The following is a 24,747-nucleotide window of genomic DNA, read 5'->3' as shown; positions in this document are numbered from 1 at the left end:
TAGAGGATGTCTTTTTCTTCGAGCTAAAATACTTTAAGGTTAAATCGCCTTCAAACTGCTCTAGGTTTTTTTTATCAAAAAAACAATACTTATTTCTTTCTCATTCTTATAAGTAGCAGAGGGTTTCAAGAATCGTTTGCCCTAAAACAAAACTGAAACTTTGAATCCAATTCCGAAGACTTTTAATCCAATTCCGAATGGAAATGTTTCGTAAATAAATAATTGTCTTCAATTTTATGAAGGGGAACGGTTTGCCTAAAGTTTGTTACCAGTTTTACGTTTGGCCTCCATAAGTTGTATTACTCTTCGAGCGAACGTAAACAGTTACTTAGAGTAGTCTAAAAATATTTCTCATTTCGTTAACGAACGTTCACTTAGTGTGCCTCTTACCATGAAAACTTTGAGTAGGTCTGATGGATGTTACATATTACATAAAAAGGCGACAATGTTATGATAAAAGACTGCTTTTATCTCCATCCTTCGTCATATACGGATATGTACACATGAGCGCTGTTTTGATGCTCATTGGGCTTTTTAAGTTACACATTTTATAATTATTTAATGTTCTTTTGAAAAAAAGGCACCCTGGAAAATTTGAATGCGTCTTAGCAAACTTTTCTCAAGCTATCACACTATACGTTTTCTTTAAGAGAAAATAACACTCTTCTGTTAGTTACAGCAGCAATATCGGTGCAACATGGCGTCTCCACACAGAGATCTATCAATTTAGACAACACAATTCTCCGAATAACGCAGGTATGAAAAACCAAACAGGGTGTTTATGCATTAATCATCTATCATATCTCGGATTCTTGACTTAATTTATTGAATGTTTACCATTTTGTTTTTGTGGCATGACAGTGAAAACCAGCAATTACACTTTTTTACGTCTAATAAATTTTCGTCTGCTGGAAATAACACCCTGAAAAAATTGACTGATACGTTTTAGCGAAACATTCTTAGGGCTTCGGTACTGTGCTTTTCCTTTGAGTGAAAATAATACGTCGTAAAGTAGCTTTCGGCTGGCTAAGTTGTCTTAGCAAAAGAGTTTTTCCGCTTTGCCTCCTACAATTTAACAATTATTAATTTATCTACATCTTGTAATGCGTCGGTTGGTCTAAGGACATGCTAGATTCTGAACAAGATTCTGAAGTATTTAAAAACGTCTTAGTCAACATTTCGTAAAGTTATATGGCACTATAAGTTCTCTTTCAGAGTGGAGACAACACTTAGCTGATACAAAAATGCTTTATTTTTGCGCTAAAACTAATATTTATGTTCACCTCTGGCTGTTGAAGCTGTTTTTCTTCCCCACGATCCATGCTAAGTGTTCATGCTTAGTGTAACATACCGTCCCATTTTCTAAGTGACAATTTGATTGGTTCTTTAATAAAACCCCCAATGTTTGGGGGTTTGATTTTACTGTTTTTAAGACTACTCAGATCACTGCGCCCACACAACATTGAAGTGGGGGGCCGGGGATATCAGACAGTTATCGCGAGATGCATGTATTTTATCTAATTTTATTTTATTTATTTATTTATTTATTTATTTATTTATTTATTTATTTATTTATTTATCAATTTGTACTACCTTGTGGTTGACGTGGCTGCATTGCAGTTTGTTGGTCCTTCGGCGTTAGTGCAAGATTTAACAACTAACATACCGTCCCATTTTCTAAGCGACAATTTGATTGGTTCTTTAATAAAACCCCCAATGTTTTGGGGGTTTGATTTTACTGTTTCTAAGACTACTCAGATCACTGCGCCCACACAACATTGAAGTGGGGGGCCGGGGATATCAGACAGTTATCGCTAGATGCATGTATTTTATCTAATTTTATCTTATTTATTTATTTATTTATTTATTTATTTATTTGTTTATCAATTTGTACTACCTTGTGGTTGACGTGGCTGCATTGTAGTTTGTTGGTCCTTCAGCGTTAGTGCAAGATTTAACAACTAACCTTTAAATCTTATTTTTGAATAATTTCCGCCTAAACCCCCCTTCCCCTAACCCCACCGACACACTTAACTTTAGAAATTAAACCAACCCTTGCAAACCCTGAAGTACCTTTCCACGAAACCACCAGAAGTCTTCCCCACCACCACTACTCAACTTCCCTTCCATATCAATAACTTAAACTTAAAGTACTGGACATTTTTACCCCCTTTCCTTACTATTTCATATGCTCATGGTTGCTTTGATTTAACATTTTTTTTCCTCTAACTATTTCGTTTCTTCACCACAATTGAGCTGGAGTGTGCTGTGTTGCAGTGGTCGCTCCCTCAATTTTACCACTAACCTAAACGTTGATTTTTTTGTCTATTTTATTTACATCCATACACATTCCCACCCTTGAATACATTTTTTTTCTTTTTACCCACTGATCACGAGATTTCTCATCAGTGGAGTGGGAACCCACATTCCTGGGGTTCCATATATCAACACCAAAGGAAGCCACGAAGGTTGCTAGTGAAACTACTGACTAATATACTTAATACAAAATGAAAGGATTACTTTCCCAACATAAGTCAGATTTTATTGCCATGCCACATTACCTTATATTTAGTATAATATAAGGTCGTGTTCTACTGGGATCAACCGTTTCGACTGGAACCGGTTGAATTCGGGTTGATACGGTTGACGTTTCTCAATAGATCACTTTTCTAACCATTTACGGTTGAAACGCGGTAACTCCTGGGAACAGTCCTCACGCGAGCTACAATCACGCGGCATAATCACGAAATGCTTTTTGAACTGTTTCAACCTGGTTTGAAGCCGGTTCAAAAAGCCTTGATCAACCAAACCAGCCAAAAACGGTTTTCCCCCAATAGAAGACGAAAAACCCACCAGCCAGAAACGGTTAATCCCAATAGAACACGACCTAAATGGATTCTATATATTTTGCGCTTTTTTTTCTTTTTTTCGCTTGGTTAGAGAGGCTAGGAGCGTGTTCCTAAGTCGCTAAAAGGACAATTACTAGCTCAAGAACAAGAACAACACTGTGTAACATTGAATTTTCATTCCAAGTCTATTTATTTTTCCGAAACTGAAATTTAACACTAAGAGAGCGCCAATGGTTATTTGATGGTCATTATTCAAATTTGTGGGCCATAAAATGGACAACGAAAACAGATGCCGCATCTTTATCACTTCATTAACACTGGACCGCTAACAATGTGCACTCAATTGCCAACCTAACTCAAAGTGGCATGCTAAAACCAACTCCAAATCTTTAAGTTTACTTTCCCCGTCGGAAAGGATTATAACGTTGACTTATAGATAGATAGATAGATAGGTAGATAGATAAATAACTTTATTTCAACTCGGGTTGATGAGAATGATTAGGCCTCTAGCAAAATTATGCTAATTTACCGAGAAAAATAACTTTAAGCGAAAGAAAATTGAAATTGACAAACTTACAAGATATAAATATTTAATAGCTAAGACTAGTTTACAAATGTAAATTTACAATAGATCTAACCGCAATCTTAAAATCTTTAAGTGTCTTCTCTTCATAGAGAATTAAGTTGTAAGGTATGGTTCCTCAGTGGTAAATACTTCTTGGAAATTCAAGATCAAACAAGACATTGAGTAAATATGATTCTGTTCTTTATTCTTTTGTAAAGTTAGAACGACAAACATTTCCTTTTTAAATTAAAATTTTTAATTACGTGCGCCGCCAGTGACTAAACATCGATGATTAGCTTGTGACAGATGGCAATTAACGAACGCAGCAAAATTAAAAAGCTACAGCAGGTCTGGTGAATATATCTGCTGTTTTCACTTATAAATCGCTCTGCACATGTAAATCTCTTTATACATGTATTTTTGAAAAAGAAAAATGTCGAAGACTCCTAATGTCAATGGATTGCAGAAGAACTCCATGAACTATGAAAAGTAAATATTGATGCAATATTCACGCAATATTCATGCAATATTCATATTCATTTATATTTATGACGTACCCCTAATGTCAATGGATTACTGAAGAACTCTATAAACAATAAAAAGTCAATATCCATGCAAACCAAGCAACTACATCTATTAAATTATCAATGACTTACCCAGCTGTTGATTAAGCTATTCTTCCTTCCTTTTTAACTCAAAGAATAATTGGCCAATAAACTAAAATAAAATGAGACATTTAACAATCACGTAACAGCAAAATACTCGAAAATGCAGATGAAAATTCACAATATCCCCAGAATTTAAGTAAAAACCTGTCTCAAAATACAGTTCTGTGATACTTCCATGTAAATTTAAACAAATATACTATCGTTTTTCACCGTAGCCGAGCACTCATTTGTTGATTATTCTGTGTCGAACCAAGCTCATTGTGAATTTTAAATTCTTGCAAAAGAATGTGAAAGGCAGGATAATTTAGTATTCAGAAATGAGTGCTATTTTGATTGAGGACTTCCATTGCACTTTTTTTGCAAAAATTTATTTCATAGTCAGTTTTAAAAGCAAATAGTTTCTAGCCATTTGAAGAAATTTGAATTCAGTCTAGCAAGAACAGTGCATAAAAGCTGCGGTCGTTTGATTGGTTAACCTTTAATAACTCGCGTACATCAAGGAAAAAGTTGACAATATGTCACTTGGTGCCGTCAGACGTTGTTACGTAAACGCCCACGGTTTTGCGCATGAGCTGTTTCCTCGTCACGATATAGCACTTGCACTTTGCTTTCTGTCAAAATTAACCTTCTCAAACTATTTTTTATGGATAATTCTTTAAATTTTGAACATTTTAGCCTTTTAAATTTTGTTTAGAATTCTCGTGTAAACTTTCCAATGGATCTCCAATATGGTTGCAGTATCCTCATTATAATTTTGCATTGTACATATAGATCTGAATTGGAATTAGTGTTCAACAGAGCTTCAAGCTGCACAAGCTATTGTTTTCATAAAGGATCGTTTCGCTTTCTCTTTTGTAACTAGTAGAGCAGAGTTTTCTTCCTACTCCAAGTTTCCTCAGCCTAAATTTCCTCGATCGATTGATCGATGCTTCACGATCTTTTCAATTATAAGCTGCCTGTTAATCTTTGAAATAACTAATTCTATAATTCTATGGCCACTAGCGTAAGCAACACAAATTTAGAGCAACAAAAACAGTTTATAAAGCTGCTGTCACCAAGAGTTAGCTTTTCACTAAATTTCCCGGTTATTACAACGAAGATTAGTAAATTTTAAAATGTGAAATGTCCATTCGTGTTGCCGCCTCGATTCGGTTTTTCTTTCATTCGCCTTGGGTCAAAAATTCCACTTAGCAGATGGTTATTTACAGTGAGCGCAAAATAACAAGGACATAAACATGTTAAAGATACGGACGAGTTCAACAAAATATATTAGCACGTTTAGCCAGGCAGGCTGAGTGACCCGTTAATAACTGTGCCTTGAAAAGCGCAAATACAAGATATAAGCAAAAACATAAGCTTTTCTTAAGAGGAATTCTTCCATCATTTCTAAGTTTATCTTTAATGATTGGCGTATATTAAGGAAAAAGGTGACTACATGTCAATTGATGCCGTCAAACATTGTTAACTCCTTCGGCTTTGGGTATTAGCTGTTTCCTCGACACGTTTGAAAATTGAAGGCATCGCACGATACAGCACTTACACCTTGCTTTCACATAACAAACGTTCTCAAAGTTGTAATATTTAGCGCTGTTAATTTTCACTTTCCTTACAAAACTCATAACCTCTTTCGATCGATCGCTCGATGCTGCGAGTTCTTTTTTACAATCAACTTCCTGCTTAATGCTTGGGGAAATTAATTGTGCAGTTTTATTAAAGGGAACTATTTACAGACGTTTGAGAACCGTCAGTTCTTTACAAACTTTTCCGTAAAACGACCATGGAGTATATGAATAACAAGCTCACTCATTCACTGTTTCAAGAAAATAACCATCATTTGAAATCTTTACTTAAAAATCAAGCGAAAAAAAACACAGCAGACGCTTCTGTGTTGATCAACCCGTCAAATCTGAGGAACATGATGTAAGCTTCTTGATGGATGACGCATCTTAGTCACCAATTACGGCAATATAATCATTCTAAAATTTTTCTTTAAAATATGTCTTGACAGGTTGCGTCAGTTTTAAGTCAACTGAGACATGTCATGTGAAAGATTAGTCTACGATGATTGGCCTTAAAACGGTCAAAAAGCTACAAATTTGGTCATGATCTGTCACCCGCTCCTCTTTCTCAGATATTGTGGTTTGCAGAACTCCTATTTTTCCCATCAAGTAACGATACGTTTTTATCGGCAAAGTTTAATCGACGTTTCAATCGTTCAGTGAAACTAAAATATGATGAGAACAGAAGCAGCTACGAATAGCTCAGAGAACGCGACTGGTTCATCAATAATTGTTCCTTCCAAGGCAGAAGGCATCGCATTGTGCACCGCTTTTATTTTGTCATCTATGTTTATTGTTGTAGGAAACTTGCTCTCCATTGTTCTGTTTGCAGTAAACAGGAGCCTTCGTAAAAGGAGTTTGTTTCTAGTCATCAATATGACGTTTGCTGACCTGATGTTAGGAACAGTGGCTTTACCGATCTACATTTACCGTATTGGGGCTCATTTTCAGCTTTGGAACGGAGGACGGTTGGTGTTTTGGTATACTCTCTACCTGATTGTTGATACCTTTTTCACGCTCGCTTCGTCAATTTCTGTGGCTTTTATATCTGGCGAGAGACTTTACGCAACATATTGGCCACTGAAGCACCGAACACTATCGATGCGAACATACCGCATTATCATCTTCATGGTCTGGATACTTGCTTTCCTTGTTACTACTCTCTGGACTACGTTGAATCTCTTTATTTCAACCAAACATGCTATATATCCCTTGACGATATACGCCTTACTTCTAATGTTCATCATATGTGGCTGTAACATCGCCATTTGGAGAAAGTTTCAACACAGAAGAGTCGCTTCAAAACAACAAAACAGAACCTCGCAAAAGAAACGCTTAACAAAGACCTTGCTGTTTGTATCTTTTCTTGCTTTGCTTTCTTGGTTCCCTATAACTATTATGCACTATCTAATCGTTGTCTTTCAAGTCCAGATAGCGAGGAAATTTTATTTCCTGGTGGTTGTTTTAACTTATTCCAACTCATTCGTCAATCCACTTGTCTACGCATTACGAATTCCTGTGTTCAGAGAAGCCCTAGTATCGTGCTGCTTAAGAAAACCAGCGGCGCCAGCGCGATCGCATTTATCAAACGAGAAAATAGTGAAGACATTCGCTTTGATGCCGGCGACACAGCGGAGAACATTTCTAACAGGTACCAGTCACTTACAACTGGCGTTGGAACAGGAAGTTCAGAACACCAAGCTATGAAAACTTTTGCCAGTGTCCTTATGTTAACGCTTTTACTCTCCCTTTGAATTTTAAAATCAAGCACTTCATTTTTCTCTGTAAAAGAGCATTGTACATAAATCTGATTATTATATTAGACACTGCTAGCTAAAGAATATATTGTTTTGCATTTATGCACCGTCCCTAGCCACAATTAAAATACAAGAAAATCTATAGAGGATGTCTTTTCCTCGAGCTAAAATACTTTAGGGTTAAATCGCCTTCAAACTGCTCTAGCTTTTTTTTTGTCAAAAAAATAATACTTATTTCTTTCTCATTCTTATAAGTGGCAGAGGGTTTCAAAAATCGTTTGCCCTAAAACAAAACTGAAACTTTGAATCCAATTCCGAAGACTTTTAATCCAATTCCGAATGGAAATGTTTCGTAAATAAATAATTGTCTTCAATTTTATGAAGGGGAACGGTTTGCCTAAAGTTTGTTACCAGTTTTACGTTTGGCCTCCATAAGTTGTATTACTCTTCGAGCGAACGTAAACAGTTACTTAGAGTAGTCTAAAAATATTTCTCATTTCGTTAACGAACGTTCACTTAGTGTGCCTCTTACCATGAAAACTTTGAGTAGGTCTGATGGATGTTACATATTACATAAAAAGGCGACAATGTTATGATAAAAGACTGCTTTTATCTCCATCCTTCGTCATATACGGATATGTACACATGAGCGCTGTTTTGATGCTCATTGGGCTTTTTAAGTTACACATTTTATAATTATTTAATGTTCTTTTGAAAAAAAGGCACCCTGGAAAATTTGAATGCGTCTTAGCAAACTTTTCTCAAGCTATCACACTATACGTTTTCTTTAAGAGAAAATAACACTCTTCTGTTAGTTACAGCAGCAATATCGGTGCAACATGGCGTCTCCACACAGAGATCTATCAATTTAGACAACACAATTCTCCGAATAACGCAAGTATGAAAAACCAAACAGGGTGTTTATGCATTAATCATCTATCATATCTCGGATTCTTGACTTAATTTATTGAATGTTTACCATTTTGTTTTTGTGGCATGACAGTGAAAACCAGCAATTACACTTTTTTACATCTAATAAATTTTCGTCTGCTGGAAATAACACCCTGAAAAAATTGACTGATACGTTTTAGCGAAACATTCTTAGGGCTTCGGTACTGTGCTTTTCCTTTGAGTGAAAATAATACGTCGTAAAGTAGCTTTCGGCTGGCTAAGTTGACTTAGCAAAAGAGTTTTTCCGCTTTGCCTCCTACAATTTAACAATTATTAATTTATCTACATCTTGTAATGCGTCGGTTGGTCTAAGGACATGCTAGATTCTGAACAAGATTCTGAAGTATTTAAAAACGTCTTAGTCAACATTTCGTAACGCTATATGGCACTTTAAGTTCTCTTTCAGAGTGGAGACAACACTTAGCTGATACAAAAATGCTTTATTTTTGCGCTAAAACTAATATTTATGTTCACCTCTGGCTGTTGAAGCTGTTTTTCTTCCCCACGATCCATGCTAAGTGTTCATGCTTAGTGTAACATACCGTCCCATTTTCTAAGTGACAATTTGATTGGTTCTTTAATAAAACCCCTAATGTTTTGGGGGTTTGATTTTACTGTTTTTAAGACTACTCAGATCACTGCGCCCACACAACATTGAAGTGGGGGGCCGGGGATATCAGACAGTTATCGCGAGATGCATGTATTTTATCTAATTTTATTTTATTTATTTATTTATTTATTTATTTATTTATTTATTTATTTATTTATTTATCAATTTGTACTACCTTGTGGTTGACGTGGCTGCATTGCAGTTTGTTGGTCCTTCGGCGTTAGTGCAAGATTTAACAACTAACATACCGTCCCATTTTCTAAGCGACAATTTGATTGGTTCTTTAATAAAACCCCCAATGTTTTGGGGGTTTGATTTTACTGTTTCTAAGACTACTCAGATCACTGCGCCCACACAACATTGAAGTGGGGGGCCGGGGATATCAGACAGTTATCGCTAGATGCATGTATTTTATCTAATTTTATCTTATTTATTTATTTATTTATTTATTTATTTATTTATTTATTTATTTGTTTACCAATTTGTACTACCTTGTGGTTGACGTGGCTGCATTGTAGTTTGTTGGTCCTTCAGCGTTAGTGCAAGATTTAACAACTAACCTTTAAATCTTATTTTTGAATAATTTCCGCCTAAACCCCCCTTCCCCTAACCCCACCGACACACTTAACTTTAGAAATTAAACCAACCCTTGCAAACCCTGAAGTACCTTTCCACGAAACCACCAGAAGTCTTCCCCACCACCACTACTCAACTTCCCTTCCATATCAATAACTTAAACTTAAAGTACTGGACATTTTTACCCCCTTTCCTTACTATTTCATATGCTCATGGTTGCTTTGATTTAACATTTTTTTTCCTCTAACTATTTCGTTTCTTCACCACAATTGAGCTGGAGTGTGCTGTGTTGCAGTGGTCGCTCCCTCAATTTTACCACTAACCTAAACGTTGATTTTTTTGTCTATTTTATTTACATCCATACACATTCCCACCCTTGAATACATTTTTTTTCTTTTTACCCACTGATCACGAGATTTCTCATCAGTGGAGTGGGAACCCACATTCCTGGGGTTCCATATATCAACACCAAAGGAAGCCACGAAGGTTGCTAGTGAAACTACTGACTAATATACTTAATACAAAATGAAAGGATTACTTTCCCAACATAAGTCAGATTTTATTGCCATGCCACATTACCTTATATTTAGTATAATATAAGGTCGTGTTCTACTGGGATCAACCGTTTCGACTGGAACCGGTTGAATTCGGGTTGATACGGTTGACGTTTCTCAATAGATCACTTTTCTAACCATTTACGGTTGAAACGCGGTAACTCCTGGGAACAGTCCTCACGCGAGCTACAATCACGCGGCATAATCACGAAATGCTTTTTGAACTGTTTCAACCTGGTTTGAAGCCGGTTCAAAAAGCCTTGATCAACCAAACCAGCCAAAAACGGTTTTCCCCCAATAGAAGACGAAAAACCCACCAGCCAGAAACGGTTAATCCCAATAGAACACGACCTAAATGGATTCTATATATTTTGCGCTTTTTTTTCTTTTTTTCGCTTGGTTAGAGAGGCTAGGAGCGTGTTCCTAAGTCGCTAAAAGGACAATTACTAGCTCAAGAACAAGAACAACACTGTGTAACATTGAATTTTCATTCCAAGTCTATTTATTTTTCCGAAACTGAAATTTAACACTAAAAGAGCGCCAATGGTTATTTGATGGTCATTATTCAAATTTGTGGGCCATAAAATGGACAACGAAAACAGATGCTGCATCTTTTTCACTTCATTAACACTGGACCGCTAACAATGTGCACTCAATTGCCAACCTAACTCAAAGTGGCATGCTAAAACCAACTCCAAATCTCTAAGTTTACTTTCCCCGTCGGAAAGGATTATAACGTTGACCTATAGATAGATAGATAGGTAGATAGATAAATAACTTTATTTCAACTCGGGTTGATGAGAATGATTAGGCCTCTAGCAAAATTATGCTAATTTAACGAGAAAAATAACTTTAAGCGAAAGAAAATTGAAATTGACAAACTTACAAGATATAAATATTTAATAGCTAAGACTAGTTTACAAATGTAAATTTACAATAGATCTAACCGCAATCTTAAAATCTTTAAGTGTCTTCTCTTTATAGAGAATTAAGTTGTAAGGTATGGTTCCTCAGTGGTAAATACTTCTTGGAAATTCAAGATCAAACAAGACATTGAGTAAATATGATTCTGTTCTTTATTCTTTTGTAAAGTTAGAACGACAAACATTTCCTTTTTAAATTAAAATTTTTAATTACGTGCGCCGCCAGTGACTAAACATCGATGATTAGCTTGTGACAGATGGCAATTAACGAACGCAGCAAAATTAAAAAGCTACAGCAGGTCTGGTGAATATATCTGCTGTTTTCACTTATAAATCGCTCTGCACATGTAAATCTCTTTATACATGTATTTTTGAAAAAGAAAAATGTCGAAGACTCCTAATGTCAATGGATTGCAGAAGAACTCCATGAACTATGAAAAGTAAATATTGATGCAATATTCACGCAATATTCATGCAATATTCATATTTATAAAATGTTCGAGTAATTGCGCGCGCTGTGATTGGTCAGTTCGAGTTCATTATAGCTCCATAAAGCACTCTGCTTACGTCACGCGCGTGCATTATAACTCAACATATGCACGCAAGCTACGTCACGAAAATTTTGCCCTGGACAAAATTTGAGAATCAGCTAGTCCGTCCGCCATTATGGCTGAAGAATTTCCACGGTTTCAACTCGGGTTCGAATTCCTGAACGCCGAGAAAAGTAGCAGCGTTAAGGAGTCTCAAAATGAGGCACCTGTTCCAAAGAAAAAACGGTTTGCAGAACTGACAGAAGCGGAGAGAAACCGGCTTTTGGTGGAAACGCAAGCAAAGTCTACGAAGAGCTCGACAAATTGGGCAGTAAACGCTTTCAAAGGTATGAATTTACGTAAACATGACTACAATCCAATACACATCTCAAACACTAAAACTTAAAACCTGTTTTAATTTAAAAGGCAGAATGACGAAAAAAGCATATTACAATGCTTCCTAAATAATGAGTTATACTGGCTTATCTACATCTTTGTCAACAAAAAGCAACATTTCACTTGTTTATACAATTAAATGTTTTCTAGCAGCTGTTGCGTATATCATTTAACAGTTAACCACTCGAAATACGCTTGCAACACTTAAAGGCTGAGTTGGAAAAAATGTTTTCTTTTCCTAGAATGGGGTGCACAAAAAGTTCCTGTGCTGCCAAAACTAGAGGAAATGAGCGACGAACAACTTGACAACAGTCTGTCACAGTTTTATACAGAAGCACGAAGCAAAGCGGGTGAAGAGTACAGCAAGTCGTCCTTAATTACGTTCAGAAATGCAATAGAGAGGCATTTGAACAACCCACCTTATAACAGACGTTTGAAGCTAAATTCTTCAACGTTTTCAAATTCCAACCGTATGCTGAACGCCAAAATTAAGAGCCTGAAACAGCAAGGGAAGGAAAATGTGCAGCACAAAGAGGCCATGCCAGTTGACGACTTGCAGAAATTGAAAGCTGGTCCAGTATTAAGCCTTGCAAATCCATGGTCTTTGCTGAGAAACGTGTGGTTCCATGTTGTTCTCTACTGGTGTAGAAGAGGTCGTGAAGGGCAGAGAAATTTGAAGCCAACGAGTTTTGCATTTGAAGTAGACGAGCAAGGCAAGCGCTACGTTACTATGACCCACGACGAGACCACCAAAAACCATCCCGGTGGACTTCAAGACCGATCCAGCTTTGAGAAGACGGCTCGTATGTACGAAACAGAGAGTGAGAACGACGGCTACCGAGCGCTGAGCTTGTATATCTCCAAGCTGAATCCGAAATGCGAAGCCTTATTTCAGCAACCTCGACGCGACTGGAATGAATCCGCCATCACACCCGAAATCTGGTACGAAAACCGCCCGCTTGGTGTCAACACTCTTGGAAACATGATGAAAGAAATAAGTACAAAGGCCAAGCTTTCCAAAGTTTACACAAATCACTGTGTTCGGGCGACAGCGATAACCTTGTGGTCTCAAGCCGGTTTGTCAGATCGCCACATCTGCCACATTTCGGGACACAGAAACCCGAATAGTCTCCAGCATTACAATTCTCGTCCGTCGTCTATCCAGCTCAGGAAATGTAGTGATGTCTTGTCTACTGCTCTACAAGGGACCGACCAGACAAAACAGAAATCTCCACAATGCGATGAGCCTTTTAGTCAGCCAAAAGCAGCAGAAGTATCAGGCAGAGTGGTTGAAACGCACAGCCGATCATCCACCACAACGATCCACAGCGAAATGCTTGGCGGCATGTTCAATTCTTGCGCAATCGGTTCAATGCAAATCAATCTTTATCCTCCTCAGAGCAAAAGTCAGTGAACTGGGGAACTGCTTCAGCTTTCGAAGATTCTTTTTGCTGTAATAATTTCTTTAGAACCGTTCTGACTTTTTTTAGAAAACGTTTGTTTCTTGCCACAAAGGGAACAGTTTTACTTTTCATTCAGTATTTAAGCCAATAAAAAGAAAGCATGTACATGTAAGGAGAATACTTATTTTGATTAATTAAAATTCGCAATCCTTTTCTTGTTTAATAGCGGAGCTCCCGCGCGCCGAAGGCGCGCGAGCAGAGCCCCATACCTTAGAAATTTTGGTAAACCCATCAAGCCGAGAAAATTTGGTTATGACGTCACCGTACGAGCGAGCGAGCGAACGCCGTCCGTACAGACTCTGGGGGAGGGGGAGAGGAGCCTCGCGGTAGCGCAAACGGGGGAACCGAGGAATGCCATCTTTTTTTGGCGGGATTTTTAAAGAAAAGAAAACTCATTTCTATTTGCCATATCAACAAATAATAGCGGAGGTTGATCTAACGTTTTTAAGATCGGGTTGCACTGAAGCATAAAACAGAAACGGAATGCAAGAAATTACAGGCAAAGAAGTAGCAAAGAAGTAGCGAAGAAGATCGTGAAAGAGAGCGGGCCAGCGCTGGGGAAGGAGGTGAAACAGTACTGAACACTGCAGTTAATTATAGCGAGTCAAGGACTAGAGAAAGGGGATGAAATAATACGGAACAATGCCGTGAAGCAAAGGTAACGAGGACTATAGAAAGGAGACAAAATACCCGACGACTGTAGAACCGCTCAATTAATTCGCGCGTCGAGATGCTGTGCAGCCGAGCAAGAAAAGTCACATGATTAAAATCAGGTGACGAACTAGAGAACTGTGTGTTTAGTGTAAAACAGAAAACACAGCGGAAAAAAGTGGTTGATTCGTTGATCTATCGAAAAGATTAGATCAGTTCCGTTCAGTCTTCACAACTTTTGCAGCAAGTTTCTGCCTGGAAGATTTGCACTGGCCGAAGTGAATTGCCAACTTGAGGTAAGCGACGTTTGTTGTGGCGTTTGCTATGGAAATTATGAAGTTGCCTCGGCGAGATAAGCTTATTTTCAGTAGGAATCCTTTTTTAAAGTCTTCCTTATTTGAAGCCATGTTGTGAGGCATTTTGTAAATTACATAGGTTTAATTTCGCTCATAACAATAACACTTGAGTGGTTTTGTGGATCGAGGTTGTAAGTTGCATATTGTAAACAAATCAAGTTTTGTCTCGAGTTTCGTCGTCACGTTTAAAAAAAAAAATCTGTATTTGTAAACACTACCGGGCGAGTTTTGAAGTTTTCTCTGTGTTAATTGGCACAACCGCTTCCAAGACTACAAAAATTTCTTAAACCAAGATAGGTCAACAAACCATTTTAAGCCGAAGCGAACAGGATTTGCTAAATTTACTTTTGACGTACCTATGTGAATATTTACATCTTGTGATTACAAAGTATTTCCTCGTTTTGTTAGTTCAATTTATTCGGTTTGACGAAATACTTGGGAGGAATTTCCAGGTTAATTTGGTTGAAGACTGGTAAAGCTACCGCCGATAAAATGACTGCAAAGCTAAATTAAGCCGTCGGCAAAAATACACACTGTGATATTCAAATCTATGCTTAAGCGTGAATAATTGTTAAACTTTAACACTGCAAGCTTAAACGAATTTTCTTCATCCTTTCTTTCATTCAGTCATCCTTCATTGAGAAGGGATTTGCTGTTTGATACTCAGCTGTAATGATATGCATATTGTGTTTATAATTTAGATTTCCTCGTTTTATTTTGTTGTTGTCCAGTTAGTTCGGTTTGGTGAAATGCTTGTAGTCGAAATGTCGAGTAGACGATTATGCATGTAAACCCTGTCGGCAAGTAAAGCTCTACTTCGATTTTGATTTGCTATTTCATTTTATTAGTGCCACTGTTTTTGGTTGGGGGTACATGGCCTCTATTTTCCTAATGAGATGTTATTCCCTAGTGTGGTATTTACACTTATGGAAATGTTCCATAACAGTGAGATAGTACTAATTAAAAAAAATGCTAAGAGCTGTGCTCGGTAACTTGAACAGTGAAAATGACATTTACATACGTAGAAAAAATTTAGGGCAAAGAAGTCCTTGCCCTGACCATTTCTCGGTATTAAAAATAACTTTTACTTATGTACATTCAAAATTTAGTTGGTGAGAGTGCATTCCTCGCTCCACTCTCTCTCTCTCTGCTCTCTTTTTCACACTAATTTTTTGATTGACTAACTTATTAACCGAATGTCACTGACTGTTTTCTTTGTTGTGCTTTACTTTTTTGCTCGTCGAAGAAAGTTAACGTTAAAATGTGACATTTGAATGCCTCCTTTGCTAAAGTTAGTCACCATTTAATTGTTATCACTCCCTGTGAATTCATAGAGAATTACCACCTAATGTGGAAGTCCTGTCTTCAAGTGTGGGAAAATGACACCGCAAAAAGTTACAAAAAAAGTTACAATGAAAGTAAAAAGAATTGTGAATGTCGATCATGACTTGGTGTACATTGTACATCATGTAAAGGTATGTGGTGAGTGCCAAAGGCATAACATTTCATGCATTTGCCTTTTCAGGACAAATTATATAACAGTGACATTTTAAAAGATGTGATCAGAAAAATAATGAGTATTGTCCAGGCAGTACCAGTTTATGGACGGCATCTGCAGACAGTAAGAGGTGCTGTAAGCATTACCAGGTAATTAAGTTAGTTTTATGCTTATGACTTCTTGTACTTGGATTTTGTGTCATTTTGTCACAAGAATAGGTAATGAAAGATGCATTAGATGATGCAATTTATTTTCAAAGGCAAACTTAAAAGTCTGCCTATGGTGGATACCGGTTGTGTGTAAAGTGAATGTAAAGCAAACACACTGTTAAAGATGTACGTGCATGTTAATATTGAATAATCTGAAATTTCAGCGAGTTTGAAAATATATTATATCTATGACAGTTCTGAGGTGAGGGCTGTTACATGTACATGTAAATGGCTCATGCTCAATTTTTCACTTGTTATGATTTAGCTGCCAATATGTTCTGTAAATTAATTTTAATAGTCATCTGTTGGTGTGCAACGATGTACACCAATATATAACCAAATATTGTACAGTGTAAATTAATTAACCAAATTATGCTGTTTTCAGTTGACCAACGCTACTACATGTACATTGTAATGTGATGTTGAAGCACACAAATTTACAAACATGCCCAGTGTCAACTTGTCAAATGTATGAACTGGCCAGCCAGTCTAGATTACAAAACTTTCTGAAAGTTGGCCTTACCAGGTAAGATATTTCTTAAAGCATATTTTGTAATTAATGATTTCTAAGACATTGCATGTGAATATCTTCTGGAACTGCACACTCAGATTAAGTCAGCAAGAACATCAGTATTTATCCTGACAAAGTCTGATTTTCAGTTATATGTACAACCAAACAGCCTGGATGGCCCTTTGATTGGGACTACATGCACATTGTTGTACTGCAATGTTCCAGTTTCTTGTTTAAAGCAAATTGCATGTGCGCTCAAAAGCAAGTCGCCAAGTTCATAACAGTTATATATGTTTGCTTTGCATCTCAGGACAGAGCCTGCCACTGTGAAAGTTTTGGTGCCATCCCCCTAGCATTTGATTCACTACTGTAGACACTCAGTAAACAACTAGCAATGAAGGACACTGTATATCAATGAAAGGAATGTCATCTGTTGGTTATAAATTATAATTGATATATCTTTGTATGTTCAGTGGTGTTCAAGTAGCAGCGATATACAGTATGATTACATCCCTGTTCCTGTCAGTCAATATACGAACAGTGTACACATGGCCAACCTGGATTAAAACAGCAAAGATTTTCAAAGCAACCATGGCCAGGTGAGATATTTCTAAAGAAATATAAATTGAAGGTCCTTATGATTGCTTATAGGAATTGATTTTTATTGTAAACAATATTTTACTGAGTGTATTTTTCTTGTGTACTAATTGTTATAGAACACAGAGACCGCTGTCATAACAGAGATATTAATGTGTGAAAAGTTCCATAAAAAAATGCACTGGGAGCAAATTAAATCATCATAGATGCAGCTTCTGAGAGATCCCCAATATTAATGGAATATACATTGTACATACATGTAAAAGAGTTCAATAATTTATTACTTAAGATTGTAATGCTTTGTTTGGTTTCTCTATATTCACAGACAACTTGATGCCATAATAATTTCTGCACAAAGTTCATTGAACAAACTGACTTGGAAGTTGAGTTCTGCAACCCATACTGTGTGTAGTAATACCATACAGCTGTAGCTGCAATATTGTGACAGATAAACTGTATTGGGCAATTCCATGTGAGAATGTGAAAAATCCAGATTTTTAAAAAGTGGTTGGACTTAAAATCATACCCTGTACTATGTTGTTGACAAGTTATAGTACATAGAAAAATAAGTTTCAGTTTGCTTGTGATAGCAACACATTCAGGGGGGGTCTCCAAAGTAAGTGTTTATTTTTTAATAATAAACAATAGGTGAGAGACAAATTTTTAACTTGCTATATAAAACTTGGAAATGATTTGTGTCTACAAACAGTTATATCAGAAGAAATACCTCAAAGGAGTTAATACATAAAAAATATAAATTTCACCCTGAACTTTTTTTAAAAAATAGTTATTAACAAAGTAAATTTTGTTACGGACGTTACGTAACGTCCGTAACGTTTACACAATCTTTTTCCATTCTTAAAATAACTATTTAAAAGATTTCAAAGATATTTCTGCCACAAAGCTAAATATTCTTTAGAAACACTTTGGTAAAAAGCAGTCCCTGAAAAACTGCAACATTTTCCAAATAATGGTAACAAAACTTTGTTACGGACGTTACGTTACGGACGTTACAATTCTTGAAGCTTACATTTGAAAACGTCTCAAGAACCCAAACATTACACTCAAAGACAATTTGTCTTTTTAAACATTAACTTGTTGCACCTAACATCAATGGAATTAGTATTCTGGTTAAATAGTTATTTCTCTTGATAGTTTTTCAAACTTTCTTGTGTTTCCTTATAACTTTGAAAAGTTTTTCCACGGCAGGCAGCTCCGGAATTTCAAAAGGCCCACTGATAAATTGGGGAACAGTTACTGGATCAGAAAAAATGTTTGAAAAGTGGACTGTGTCCACGTCATCTCGTCTAGGCCAATGGAAAGTACTGGCACTATTTCTGTGCAGGAACTTGAATTCTACAAAACTGCCACTTTTCTTCATTACTCTCCCAAAATAATAGGTTTTGACGTAATCAACTGCATAGTATTCCCCTGGTTGAATAGTTGGTGGTGGAATTGGGCAAAGGCTTTTCTGGTGCAACTCTTGGATCATCAGTTGCCTGTATGCCAGAACCTCAGTTTTAGGGATTATCACAGATCTTGTAGCCACACATCTTGCATATAGGCAACTGAAAATTCCACAGTCATAGGTATTATTCTGTTCTGGAATCTCACCAGGCTTGTTTGAATAGAAAGACCACTGGCTGACATCAGTCGACCGGTCAGCTTTCAAAAGAAGTGACACCATCATTTCCACTCGCTTTAAGACAGTTGGCTTAACAAACTGACCTGGCAAGCTGTCGAGCACTATGATACACATTTCCTGAGGAAACATCACTCCAAGGAACCAATGTTTACCCTCAGTATCATTGCAGGGAAAGAAAACTGCATCTTGTTTGAAAAGGTCATCTTTATCTGTCAGAGGATCTTTCAGGGTCTGCCTTTGCACCAGCTTTTCAAATTCTTCCCATCGAAAAATTTCCACTTTAACACCCTTTTGAGCACTTTCAGCCTTGACTGGCTGTAGATATGCATCAACAATAAAATTTGTAACCCACTTTGATTCATCTTCTACAGCTTTTCCTTCGAGCTCTTTCAAGTCCCTTATGTCAATTAAGGGATCACCCTTAAAGTCAATGGCTTCACTAATAATTAGCCCTGCCATTAGACTGCTGAATGGAGGAATTTGGAATTCAGTGCAGTGGTCATTAAGAATTGCCCTGATGTGGTCAGGCAAGCCTTGCTGTATCTGAATAATAATTTCCTCTTCATCAGTCATAGGTGTGTCAGCTGGTAATGTAGCATATGTGCACAATGGCGTGTCATCTTCATCATCAGCAACATCACCATCACTACCTCCATCGCCACTACTCTCTTCATCCTCACTGTCCCCACTGTTGTTACAGGAATCGTCACTGACTTCAGATCTGGTTATTTCATTGACTGAGTCACTACAGGTTTCTTCAGCATCATTTGATCGTTCAATCTCATGAAGAACAGATAGCTGACTTGAATAAAGGAGACAATGTACTTGACCATTCTCTGCTGGTGCTATGCAGTGGACCTTGCTAATTCCTGGGATAGCTGTGGCTTTTTGAAAGCATTTGTCCAGTACAAGACCACTGCCTAATTCATCAATATCCTTCTTAAGACATAGTTGAATGTTGATTGATTTGCAGAATTGTGCTGCAACGTTTGCAAAGGATTTTGCGTCCTGCACATTTGCCACTTTCCTCGTGGACACTGCAGTCCACACCATCCTTTTTACTGTTCCTCCCAAGCCATCAACCACTCCTTTGCCATGGGAAGTGGCAAAAAAGTGCCACTTTATTTTTAGTCCCTTTCTCTGAAGAGTATGGTAGAAGCCAGCCATGTACCTGTTTTTAAATTGGGAGGTGGGCCCATCAGAAAAGATGTCGACAACTTTAACCTGTGGAAAATTTTTCTTGACAAAATTGTTTACCACAATATCCATAAAAACAGTAACTGATTTCTTGTCATGGTCGAGGTCATCACTGACTATAACATGTGAACTGCACTTTGTGTTGTCATCCGAATCTTTAGTCCAAATTGCAACAGTAAAGAGTGTAACCTGTTGCTGACTCCAATGCGCTGCTTGAACTTCGTCTTGATGCTGACAGGTATAATTTTCAGCAAAATCAACTTGGACAACAGCTTCATCTGGTTGCATTTGAGCTGTGCGTTTTTCAAAAAATTCTGCTTGTTTCCTCTTTACAAAAACATGCTCCAAGAATGAAGGCATTTTACTTTGAAGAGAATGCAAGGCTTCTTCAACAGTTCCCTCTTTGGTGACTTTCTCCATCTTCTTCACCAGTTTGGGTTTGCCTTGTTTGGACTGAACTTGATGAGAAACTCTCTCCCATTGTTGCCACTGAACAATTTCATCCAGAGCAGCATCTTCCTTGACTGCATCAAGCCAGGCTGGACATGAACCACATTTGCTCATCATGCATTCTTCTTTGTTGCTATCGCAGACAAAGTTATCAACAAATGCTGCAGAGTAGGAAGGAAAACTTTGGATTTCTTTTTTGAGACATTCGCAGAGCAACTTCACGTTGTCATGATACTGGCAGAGACAAATCTGCCGTGGCATGAATGCTTGCAGCAGAACATTCTTTGGTCTAAGAGAGCAGAATTTGCTGAAGCCAATCTTTACCTGAGGGTTCTCTTTCTGAAACAGTCCAAAAGTCTCTTTCAGTGACCACATCAAGTGCCTCTTTTGTAGTTTCAACTTCTTCCCATTCTCTTTCATGATAACATAGTCTTTACGCCCTGGTGCTTGTCGAGAAATGGAATCTCGGTAGTAAAATTCTTGAACACAGTCTACTGTGGACTTGGCAATGCACTTGTTGCCAGTGGATTTCTGGTGTTCACTTGAAAGTGGAAGTCCATGTGACTTTGCAATCTTTTCGATTACAGCTTTTCGTTTCCTTGGGCTATTTGGTAGTAATGGTGAAACTTTGTGTACTGCTTTACCCAGTGCTTGTGGAGTTTTGTAAGCATAGCTTACAGGAGTGTCACCAGGATCTTGTACATGTGAGGCAGACAACTTTTTCTTAAGCCTGTGCAATCGCACTCTTTCCCTACACTTCATTCTTTCAAGTTCAGCTTTTCTTGGATCAACAGCTTTCTTTCTACTTTCCCTTTTCCTAAGTCTGTCTTTCTCTTTATGTGCTGCATGCTTTTCTGCAATTTCTTTGATTTTTTTTCTGTGATTTCGGACTCTTTCTGCCACAGTTAAACGCATTTTTGGATATGTGAATTCTCAAAGAAAGCAGTGTTTTAGAGAAGGAATTAATTATATTCACTGGAGTCCAGTATATGTCTGTGGGCTCAGATAGTTTGCAAAGAGCATGCTCAAAGCTGAGTACATCATGTAAAATGAATGTAGTGTCCTTCATACTGTGTTGGGACATTTCACGCCTTTAACATAAAGTACCAACCAGTTTGATTTATAAAATGTTAAATACAAGCCTTTTTAAACTTATATGTCCAAAAAACTGTGGCCAACAATACAAAAAAGCTGATTTATTGTGTGCATTTTATAATAATTCACACAGTGTAACGTCCGTAACATTGGCTGTAACATCCGTAACGTTAAAGTTCACATAGCATTATATAATTGCGAAAGCCAGTTTAAATTAAATTAAGCTTTTTGGTTCACACAACTACTATACTTCAAATATTTGGAGCAGTTCATGCAATAAGCCCTGACACTTCACAGGAATTTTCCATTAATACCAGTGCTCTGGCTCATGTGTTTGTTTTTTATGTAACGTCCGTAACGGTGTGTTTTTTGCTCTATTTTAAAATATAGGCCAGTCAAGTGGAAAACTTTTATAACTCAATTAATGCGTCAGCAGGCACAAACATGATCAGCAATGTAACATTGGACAATCTCTTCCTATCCTTTGCCTGTGCTAGATTAAAGTTTCAAAAATGACTCTGAATGTAACGTCCGTAACTGTGGAAATGTCCATTACATTAAGAAACACCTATGATACATGTATTAACTAATTATTTAAAGTGTCTGTTAAATTAATCAGTTTTTCTTGGAGACAATTTACTCATCATGTCATGGTTTATTCAAATAATTGCTTTTTTGGCTTAAAAATGATATTTATTGTGCTTGGTTTATGTTGCTCTTAAATCAATTTTGTGATAACTGGCATTGGGCATGGCATAAATTAATATTTCGCCAACACGAAATGGAGAACTGGGTCTTAAGCAAAGTTGCAGGATTAGTATTTTTGTAGAAAGAAAGAGTTGAGAAATTTGTGACATTCTACTGACAGCCTTGCCATTCGCAACGTCCAATAAGGTGAATTTGTTCCCTAGAGTTGTGCAAATAGCGTTCTCTAATTTAGAAATTATTTCAATCAGTTGTTTAAATGATTGCCTTATAACCCCATCTCCAGCTTTGGTGCATGCAGGTAATGTGAATTTGTAATCATGTACTCGTTCTAAAGGTAGAAAAATATGTTCTTTTACTAAAACAATGACTCCGCCAGCTGCAAGCTGCAAGCTAATTCAACGCTACCTTATTTCACTCCAAAGAAAAACGTGCTTAGATGGCTCCTTGAAATGTTGAAAAGGTTATAAGTGTTTTCAAAGCAGTGTACCGAGTACGGAATCTGGCATTAAAATGGCGCCACGGGTGTAAATGTTCGTAGATGACAAATAGTAGAGGCAAAGAAACACGTTTATCAATGTCCTTGCAACTGTATTGAAGGCTCTGAAACGAACGCTGAAAATCAACGGCAATATCCAAGCAAGAGTCTGTGACTAGAAGGGATAGCTGTCACATTCCAAAAACCCAAGAATATGGCTGACCATTTAAGAGTACACAAGCCTGTAAACTATTTATTATTTAAGTACCATTGCTTTAATTCCAAATTTTTAAACATCATCCTAGATACATGTTTATTATTCCATTCACAAGAACTCTTAAGATTCTCTTATTCATTTGTAATTTTGACCAACCGTAAAATTAGAGAAACAGTTCGCTGTTGAATTAAGTTTGTGACTGTGAATGAACAAGAAATCCTTATTGCCTTAAAACTTGTTAGAATTACATTAAATAATAGTTTATATGTGACATGGTCCTTTTTCAAAGTAAAATTTCATTGTAGTTTGGTTGTGGTTAGAGACGGTGCGCAAATTGAGTCGAGAGTCAAAATCTATGCTTCACAAAGCAATATATTCTTAAGACAGCAGCAACATCATGTCTCACGTTGCAATCAGAATTATGTACAATGCTCTTTTACAGAAAGTATGTTTCGTTTTACAATTCAAGAGCGTAAATATAATTTACATCATCAACACAGGGTTTCTAAAGTTCAGTATCCAAATTTTCCTGTTCAAAGGCCAGTTGACTTCTGTCTGTACGTAATGTTCTTAGCTCCATCGCCGGCGCCACAGCAAAAGTCTTTTTCCTTCTTCTTTTAATATTTACCATGTTGGGGGCGGTCGCTGGTCTTCTTAACCAGCACAAAACCAGGGCTTCTCTAAACTCAGGTATTCTTAATGCGTACACAACTGGATTCGCAAAAGGATAGGAGTAATTTATAACGTTCACCAGGTGATAAAATTTCCATGGTATCTGGACATCATAGACATAGATTAAACAGTTAAAAATAACTAAAGGAAGACACCACGACAGCAAAGTAAGAATAGATACAAACAACAATGTCTTTGTTAAGCCTTTGTTTAGTGAGTCTCTGTTTTGCTATTGCGAAGCGATATTTCCGTGCCTAAACTTTCTCCAAATGCCGATGTTACAACCACATATGCTGAATATCAGAATCAAGATGTATGGCGTGCAAACATGCACAGCACGTTTGTATGAAATCAAGAAATACGATGTACTCCAGAGGGCGGTGATGACGAGAGTCAGTGCCCACACAGAAAAAATAATAATACGGTATGCTCGCATTGACAGTGTTCGGTGCTTAAACGGCCAGCAAATGGCGTAAAATCTCTCGCCTGATACGAAAGCTGCAGAAATTAACGACGCCTGCGAGAAAAGAAAATCAATGATCGTGTAGAAAATTGACAAAGACATCGACCAGCCACCGTTCCAAAGCTGGAAACTCTTCCCAACGCGGTAAATGTAGAGCGGTAGAGTCAAAGTTCCTAGCATCAGGTCAGCAAACGCCATATTGACGACTAGAAACAAACTTCTTTTATGAAGTCTCCTGTCCACCGCAAACAGAGCAATGGTCAGCAAGTTTCCTACAACAATAAACACAAATGATAAAATAAAACCGGTGCACAATGCAATCAGTGCCTTCTGCCTAGGAAGGAACAATTCTTGATGAGCCTGTCGTGTTTTCAGAGCTAGTGTTAGCTGCTGCTGTGCTATTCATTTTTCACCTTTCCCTGAACTTTTCCAAACGCCGATTAAACTTTGCCCATTAAACTTTTTGCGATAAGGATGCATTATTACTAGATGAGGGACTGAAACAGGAGATTTACAATCTGCATATTACTAAGACCGATCATCGAGGACTAATTCAACAAAGTTCCATTAACACTGAATGCCTCAATTAAGACGTCTATCTT

The 24,747-nt window shown here is 37.3% G+C and overlaps 4 protein-coding genes across 4 annotated transcripts; 3 read left to right on the top strand and 1 right to left on the bottom strand.

Annotated features, from left to right (window-relative positions):
* Nucleotides 1-6,261: 6,261 nt before the first annotated feature.
* On the top strand, nucleotides 6,262-7,526 carry LOC149107800 (adenosine receptor A3-like). The gene has a single exon (XM_089296294.1). The coding sequence runs from the start codon at nucleotides 6,314-6,316 to the stop codon at nucleotides 7,346-7,348; it is 1,035 nt and encodes a 344-aa protein (XP_089152420.1). The 5' UTR covers nucleotides 6,262-6,313; the 3' UTR covers nucleotides 7,349-7,526.
* A 3,763-nt stretch (nucleotides 7,527-11,289) lies between these two features.
* Nucleotides 11,290-13,452, top strand: LOC149107799 (uncharacterized). Its single transcript, XM_089296214.1, has one exon. The coding sequence runs from the start codon at nucleotides 12,225-12,227 to the stop codon at nucleotides 13,350-13,352; it is 1,128 nt and encodes a 375-aa protein (XP_089152340.1). The 5' UTR covers nucleotides 11,290-12,224; the 3' UTR covers nucleotides 13,353-13,452.
* A 110-nt stretch (nucleotides 13,453-13,562) lies between these two features.
* Nucleotides 13,563-17,654, top strand: LOC149107798 (uncharacterized). The gene is made up of 4 exons (XM_089296137.1): nucleotides 13,563-14,348; nucleotides 15,965-16,055; nucleotides 17,100-17,225; nucleotides 17,549-17,654. Exons 2-4 carry the CDS (start codon nucleotides 15,982-15,984, stop codon nucleotides 17,652-17,654), a joined length of 306 nt encoding a protein of 101 aa, XP_089152263.1. The 5' UTR covers nucleotides 13,563-14,348; nucleotides 15,965-15,981.
* A 179-nt stretch (nucleotides 17,655-17,833) lies between these two features.
* LOC149107797 (uncharacterized) lies at nucleotides 17,834-22,371 on the bottom strand. The gene has a single exon (XM_089295831.1). It carries the CDS (start codon nucleotides 21,428-21,430, stop codon nucleotides 18,383-18,385), a length of 3,048 nt encoding a protein of 1,015 aa, XP_089151957.1. The 5' UTR covers nucleotides 21,431-22,371; the 3' UTR covers nucleotides 17,834-18,382.
* Nucleotides 22,372-24,747: the final 2,376 nt, after the last annotated feature.

Source organism: Orbicella faveolata, unplaced genomic scaffold, assembly GCF_042242905.1.
Source record: "Orbicella faveolata isolate gen_17 unplaced genomic scaffold, um_ofav_v1 contig_26, whole genome shotgun sequence".
Taxonomy (NCBI): domain Eukaryota; kingdom Metazoa; phylum Cnidaria; class Anthozoa; order Scleractinia; family Merulinidae; genus Orbicella; species Orbicella faveolata.
This window is presented reverse-complemented; position numbering and strand designations above follow the sequence as displayed.

Bases quoted from the DNA above. Each gene is read 5' to 3' on its own strand.
- LOC149107797 (XM_089295831.1), bottom strand. From the start codon at position 21,430: ATGCGTTTAACTGTGGCAGAAAGAGTCCGAAATCACAGAAAAAAAATC.
- LOC149107798 (XM_089296137.1), top strand. From the start codon at position 15,982: ATGAGTATTGTCCAGGCAGTACCAGTTTATGGACGGCATCTGCAGACA. The intron at 16,056-17,099 runs GTAATTAAGTTA...TTGTATGTTCAG, and splicing joins GGTGCTGTAAGCATTACCAG to TGGTGTTCAAGTAGCAGCGA. The intron at 17,226-17,548 runs GTGAGATATTTC...CTATATTCACAG, and splicing joins TTCAAAGCAACCATGGCCAG to ACAACTTGATGCCATAATAA.
- LOC149107799 (XM_089296214.1), top strand. From the start codon at position 12,225: ATGAGCGACGAACAACTTGACAACAGTCTGTCACAGTTTTATACAGAA.
- LOC149107800 (XM_089296294.1), top strand. From the start codon at position 6,314: ATGATGAGAACAGAAGCAGCTACGAATAGCTCAGAGAACGCGACTGGT.